A 6,638-nucleotide genomic window follows, 5' to 3' on the forward strand; every position below is an offset into this window, starting at 1 on the left:
CACTTATTCATCCTAAAAAGCTAAATCCTGGCTAAACCAGACATTACTTTCAAAAACTAATACTTGATGTAACCGGGACACCTTGTGCCCAGTAGTACACCTAGTGTAAACAGATTGCAGGTTGGATGGCTACTGATGCTGTGAGAAAGGTATGCTTTTAAGCAGGGGTTACTTTATGCATTTGTGGTAATGTGGCTGTTTCGTTTTATTTTGAAGTTGGGTTTTATGTCGTTTTTCTGATTTGAAGTTGTTTGTTTTTCTTGTTGGATTTAGTTTTGGTTTTCTGTGTTGCATGTTTTCTTCTTATTTTGTTTTGGTTTGGAGGTGACGTTGCCACATGCACCCGGAGACCCCGTGGCGGCAGCACAGGTGCTCTCAATCAGCTGAGCAGCATACAGACGGTGGCGTTTGTAATAAAAGGCAGCTGCGCAGTTGAAGAGGGAGAAGAAAGCTGGACAAAGCACGGGGGAAAGGACCTGCAGACAGAGAGAAGACCGCGCAGTGAGGACCGCGCGGCGTGTTGGAGAGAGAGAGAGCGACAGCGGCCCGGCGTGTTGGAGAGAGAGAGAGCGACAGCGGCCCGGCGTGTTGGAGAGAGAGAGAGCGACAGCGGCCCGGCGTGTTGGAGAGAGAGAGAGCGACAGCGGCCCGGCGTGTTGGAGAGAGAGAGAGCGACAGCGGCCCGGCGTGTTGGAGAGAGAGAGAGCGACAGCGGCCCGGCGTGTTGGAGAGAGAGAGCGCGACAGCGGCCCGGCGTGTTGGAGAGAGGACTGTATGCTCCATTAGCGCCGGCTAAGAGTACACCCCTTTTTACAGGACTGTCCACTGACTCTGCTGTTCCTGACTACCCTGCATTTTTTAAATCTTTTTTTACCTTTTAGCTTATTTTTAACTAACTTCTTTTAAGTGAACTCTTTTTAAAAAGAAGAAAAAACCAATCATTGAACTCTTAAACTAATAAAAGGTTTTAGGGCTCTGCTCACAATCACCGCAGTCCTTTTTTTAGTTGTTTTTTTGGATGATCGCACCTCTCGGGCCCACAGAACCTGGCGTTGCTGGTAGGACTGTGGGATTGTGAGCAGTGTTTTAATTTTTTTAAGGGGGGAAACAAAAGATTTTTATTTATTTTTTTAAATTGTTGTTTTTAAAAATGATGATGCCTATTTATCCTGGTGCCCCCTGGATCCCTAAATTCGAAGGTCAGAATGATGTTAAATATAATGAATGGAAGGAGCAAATGCAAGGTCTGTTAGAGGCAAATGACTTACCTGAAGCACATAAGGTAAAGATTTTGATTGGTGCCCTTTCTGGTTTACCCAGACGTCAAATTAATGTGCTCTGTGATGATGAACGTGATAGGGTGACGAAAATATTTTCAGTTCTAGATGACTTGTACACAAAGAAGGTCCCCGTCTCTGCTTTACGGTCACAATTTTTTGGTTGTGTGCAGAAACCGGGCGAGCCTGTCCAGGCATATGGGCTCCGGTTGAGAGAGCTGTACCAAAAATTACGTAAGCATGATGTAACAGAAGCACCCACTGATACCCACCTTAGGGACCAATTCCTGCTTGGCCTGGAGGATGGTGCCATACTTCGGATGTTAAAACGGTTTGTGCGCCTGGACCCTGATGCAACCTTCAGTGCTGTTCAACAGGAGGCTCTTCTATTGGAAGAAGAACAAAGTCCTAGATGGCCTGAAGTGACATGTGCTGCGGTAAGAGATCCTAATGCTTTTCATCCTCACCAACAGAATAACTCGTGGAAAGAGGAGCTGAAGAAGGAGCTGATTGAGGAGGTGAAGACCCAGATAAAGGACCTTGCCCGCGAGTTAATCAAAGACCAGCAACCAACTGGCTCCACACGAACATCAGTAAGGCCCAGGGCCAAATCTCCATATTCTCGGGGGAAACGGAACCAGGACCGTCCCACCAGCTACCAGTGGGATGAGGAAGGTAGGCCCATTTGTATGACATGCAAACAATCTGGTCATATAGCCCGATTTTGCAGAGGGGCCTCTGTCAATCAGCCAGCTTTAAACTAGCACACCCTACTGTCGGGGCCCATGCAGTGGGGTCAGCTCAAAAAGATCAAGGGGCCACTACTAAATTAGTGGGGAATTGCCCATATGTGGATGTGTCGGTGGGAGGAGTTTGTTTGGAGGGACTTTTGGATACTGGCTCCCAAGTGACACTGATGCAACAGAGCCTGTTCCTCAAACACTTCCCTGACTGTGATGTTAATAATGTTCCCACTTACGTCCAGCTTAAGGCGGCAAATGGCCTCAAGATTCCCTGCATAGGCTACGCCCTAATGGACTTTAAGATTGAGGGTGTTGAAATTAACCAAAAAGGTGTTTTTATAGTGACTGATGAATGCTCCACGAATCCCTTCATTATTGGCATGAACGTAATCAGACCTTGCTGGGATGTGGTTTTTCGTAATCCTGGGAAGCCATTGTCTTTTTGCTGCCAAAACCCAAGGTCCCAACGGGCTTGGCGGGAGGCTTTCTTTCTTTGCCAGAGGACTGCTGTTGCCACGGAGGACGAGTTCATGGGATACGTTTGGCCAGCTCAGCGGCGAGGGGTCAGGATCCCAGCAAGAAGTGAGGTGGTGGTCTGGGGTCGAGCCCGAGCAGGACCAGCAGGGAGAGACTACTGTGGCCTGGTGGTCGCCCTGGAGGAGCCCAACACTGTCTCGGTGGGTCGCACCCTTGCTGTCGTCAGAAATGGTAGGCTCCCGGTTCGTCTGAAAAATTTGAATAATTTTCCAGTTACCCTAGGGCGCTACCAAAAGATCGGACGCCTCTACCAAGTAGACGATGTGGATGTCCACGGGGGGCGAGATGTTGACCTGGCTGTTGATGACAATGGCGTCGTACAAGTTGGGCTGGTGGAAGCTGTGGATTCCCTAGAGGAGAGCCAAGCCTTTAGCTTACAGCGGCTGGTGGAGCAACCAAATTTAACACCTGCCGAAGCTGGTAAGCTGACCACCCTACTGCAAAAATGGGATAAAGTGTTTTCTAAACATGATGAGGACTTTGGTCGGACGGACGCCGTCAAGCACACCATCCCAACGGGAGATGCATGCCCTACAAGGGAGAGGTATAGACCACTGCCACCACTCATGTATAAAGAAATGAAGTCACTGCTGGCAGACATGTTGGACAAAGGTGTGATAACTGAAAGTTCCAGCCCCTGGGCTGCACCCATTGTCATGGTCAAGAAAAAAGATGGAAGTTGGAGGTTCTGTGTCGACTATAGAAAATTGAACTCTGTCACTCATAAGGATGCTTTCCCTCTCCCTAGGATCGAAGAGACTCTAACCTCTCTTTCTAAGGCAGAGTGGTTTTCCACTTTAGACCTGGCCAGTGGCTATTGGCAAGTCGAAGTTGAGCCAAAGGACAGAGAAAAGACTGCCTTCACTACACCTTTGGGCCTTTTTGAATTCCAGCGCATGCCATTTGGCCTCTGCAATGCACCAGCAACCTTTCAGAGACTGATGCAGCAATGTCTAAGTGGTCAGATTACTGAGTCCTTACTTGTATATTTGGATGACATAATTGTCTACTCACCTGATTTTGATACTCACCTGCAGCATCTGGAAGAAGTCTTCATGTGTCTGTGGAAGCATGGCTTAAAGCTGAGACCCGACAAGTGCAACCTGTTCCAGAAAGAAGTGCGATTTCTGGGTCATGTGGTCAACCAGAGGGGGGTTATGCCTGATCCAGAGAAGGTGGAGGCAGTTACAGAGTGGGCTGCTCCAAAATCCGTTAAGGAAGTGAGGGCATTTCTGGGCCTGGCTGGCTATTACAGGCGTTTTATCCAGGGGTTTTCTAAAATTGCACGCCCACTCCATTCCTTGCTAACAGGCATTCCCACTGATAAGAAGAGTGGCACCAAATTAATAGACTGGACATTAGAGTGTCAAACTGCATTTGAAAGACTAAAAGAGGCCTTAACCCAAGCACCAATACTGGCCTATGCAGATTACACCCAACCTTTTAGCCTCTACACTGATGCCAGCAATCATGGACTGGGTGCAGTACTGGCACAAAACCAAGGAGGAGAGGAGCGAGTGATCGCTTACGCCAGTCGCAGCCTACATCCTGCAGAGCGAAATGATGCAAACTACAGCTCATTTAAATTGGAGCTCCTGGCACTGAAATGGGCAATCACCGAAAAATTCAAAGATTATCTAACTGGTGCCAAGTTCACAGTGTTCACTGACAATAATCCAGTTGCTCATCTACAAACTGCTAAACTTGGAGCCGTAGAACAACGGTGGGTTGCTCAGTTGGCCTCATTTGACTTCGAAGTGAAGTATCGAGCAGGGAGAGAGAATCTGAACGCAGATGCATTGTCCAGATTCCCCAAGGTTACAACCAGCACTGGATACACTGTAGCAGCCGTAATTGATGCCGATGTAGAAGACATGGGTTCACTGGAGCTGGGGGAAGATTGGCAGACCCTCCAGGGGGCGGACCCAGACATACAGCAGGTACGAATGTATGTGGAAAAGGGGAGGGCCCCAAATAAGACTGAGCAAGCAGTTTTAGGTCAACCGGCAAAAAAACTGCTGAAACATTGGAAGAGACTTTGCATACACAAGGGGGTTCTCTGCAGACATGTGTTTGACTCTTATATGTGCGAGCCCCGTTTCCAGATTGTGTGCCCAGGGTCCAAACGTCAGGAGGTCTGGAGGAAATGCCATGAAGCTACAGCCCACGCAGGAGTGGAGAAGACCCTCGCTCACCTGAGGCGCCATTTCTTCTGGCCAAGCATGGAAAAGGGGGTACAGTGTTTCCAGAATGAGTGTGTCGTCTGTAGTCTACAAAAAGACCGTGTAGAACCACGAGCACCTCTTAAGCCGATTGCTGTGTCTTACCCTTTGGAGATAGTAGCTCTTGACTTCCTCTCCTTGCGTCGGCCGAATGATACATATCAAAGTATTTTAGTAATGACCGATATGTTCACCCGTTACTCGTGGGCTGTTCCTACACGTGATCAAACTGCTCAAACTACTGTCCGTGCAATTTGGTCTCATGTCATCCAACCATTCGGCTGCCCAGCGCGTTTTCATTCTGATCAGGGACCAAACTTTGAATCCGAACTGATGAAAGAGCTATGTAGCTTGTATGGTGTTTCTAAAAGCCGCACTACCCCATATCATCCAGCAGGTAATGGGAGAGTAGAAAGGATGAACCAAACCTTATTAAACATGCTTCGTACACTGGAGGTGGAAAAACAGAATAGGTGGCCAGAGCATTTGCCAGAGTTGTTGCATGCTTACAATAATGTCGTCCACAGTGCTACCGGGTTTGCTCCATCTTACCTCATGTTTGGTCGTCATCTTAGGCTCCCAGTCGATTTGAGTTTGGGTGTGGTAGACGCACAACCCCGCCACAATTTGCAGGGATGGGTCTTTGAACACCATCAGAAGTTATCTCACGCTTATGAGGTGGCAAGAAATAGGATGACTAGTGCAGCAGATAATGAAAAACGGTGTTATGACAAGAAAGCCAAAGCAACTGTGCTTCTCCCTGGGGAACGCGTGTGGGTCCGGGATAGGAACAGACAAGGACAGGGCAAACTACACAGTTGGTGGAATCCAGAGCCATATGTAGTTGTGGGCGTTGTCGGGGACACCGGTCTAGTTTACTGTGTTAGGCCAGAGAAAGGTGGGAAGGAACGAACCCTGCATAGAAATGCTCTGAAGACTTGCATTGCTCCTTCTACCAACACGTCGAGGGAACAACCTCCTGTCGAAACACATGAACTGCCTTTGATGCTCTATTACCCTGTGCTTAATGGAGAACAAGAACAAGTACTGCGCCGCTCTACACGTACTACGAGAGGGCAATGCCCAGCTCGCTATAGAGACTAAAGATCGGCCGGGACTGGCCTTTTTAAAGTCTGGGGGGGTGTGGTAATGTGGCTGTTTCGTTTTATTTTGAAGTTGGGTTTTATGTCGTTTTTCTGATTTGAAGTTGTTTGTTTTTCTTGTTGGATTTAGTTTTGGTTTTCTGTGTTGCATGTTTTCTTCTTATTTTGTTTTGGTTTGGAGGTGACGTTGCCACATGCACCCGGAGACCCCGTGGCGGCAGCACAGGTGCTCTCAATCAGCTGAGCAGCATACAGACGGTGGCGTTTGTAATAAAAGGCAGCTGCGCAGTTGAAGAGGGAGAAGAAAGCTGGACAAAGCACGGGGGAAAGGACCTGCAGACAGAGAGAAGACCGCGCAGTGAGGACCGCGCGGCGTGTTGGAGAGAGAGAGAGCGACAGCGGCCCGGCGTGTTGGAGAGAGAGAGAGCGACAGCGGCCCGGCGTGTTGGAGAGGGAGAGAGCGACAGCGGCCCGGCGTGTTGGAGAGAGAGAGAGCGACAGCGGCCCGGCGTGTTGGAGAGAGAGAGCGCGACAGCGGCCCGGCGTGTTGGAGAGAGAGAGAGCGACAGCGGCCCGGCGTGTTGGAGAGAGAGAGCGCGACAGCGGCCCGGCGTGTTGGAGAGAGGACTGTATGCTCCATTAGCGCCGGCTAAGAGTACACCCCTTTTTACAGACTGTCCACTGACTCTGCTGTTCCTGACTACCCTGCATTTTTTAAATCTTTTTTTACCTTTTAGCTTATTTTTAACTAACTTC

At 49.0% G+C, this 6,638-nt stretch overlaps 1 protein-coding gene across 1 annotated transcript in view; it reads left to right on the plus strand.

Moving 5' to 3' along the window:
• Positions 1–6,311, plus strand: part of LOC119797673 — a 28,894-nt gene extending 22,583 nt beyond the window's left edge. Inside the window, exons 2-4 of the mRNA XM_038306848.1 lie at positions 1,751–1,952; positions 2,069–4,791; positions 6,064–6,311. Coding sequence (XP_038162776.1) covers positions 1,751–1,952; positions 2,069–4,791; positions 6,064–6,126 — 2,988 coding nt within the window. The 3' untranslated portion in view covers positions 6,127–6,311. The remainder of the gene's footprint in view (positions 1–1,750; positions 1,953–2,068; positions 4,792–6,063) is intronic.
• Positions 6,312–6,638: the final 327 nt, after the last annotated feature.

Source organism: Cyprinodon tularosa, unplaced genomic scaffold (genome assembly GCF_016077235.1).
Source record: "Cyprinodon tularosa strain WSP-4 unplaced genomic scaffold, ASM1607723v1 ctg594, whole genome shotgun sequence".
Lineage (NCBI taxonomy): Eukaryota > Metazoa > Chordata > Actinopteri > Cyprinodontiformes > Cyprinodontidae > Cyprinodon > Cyprinodon tularosa.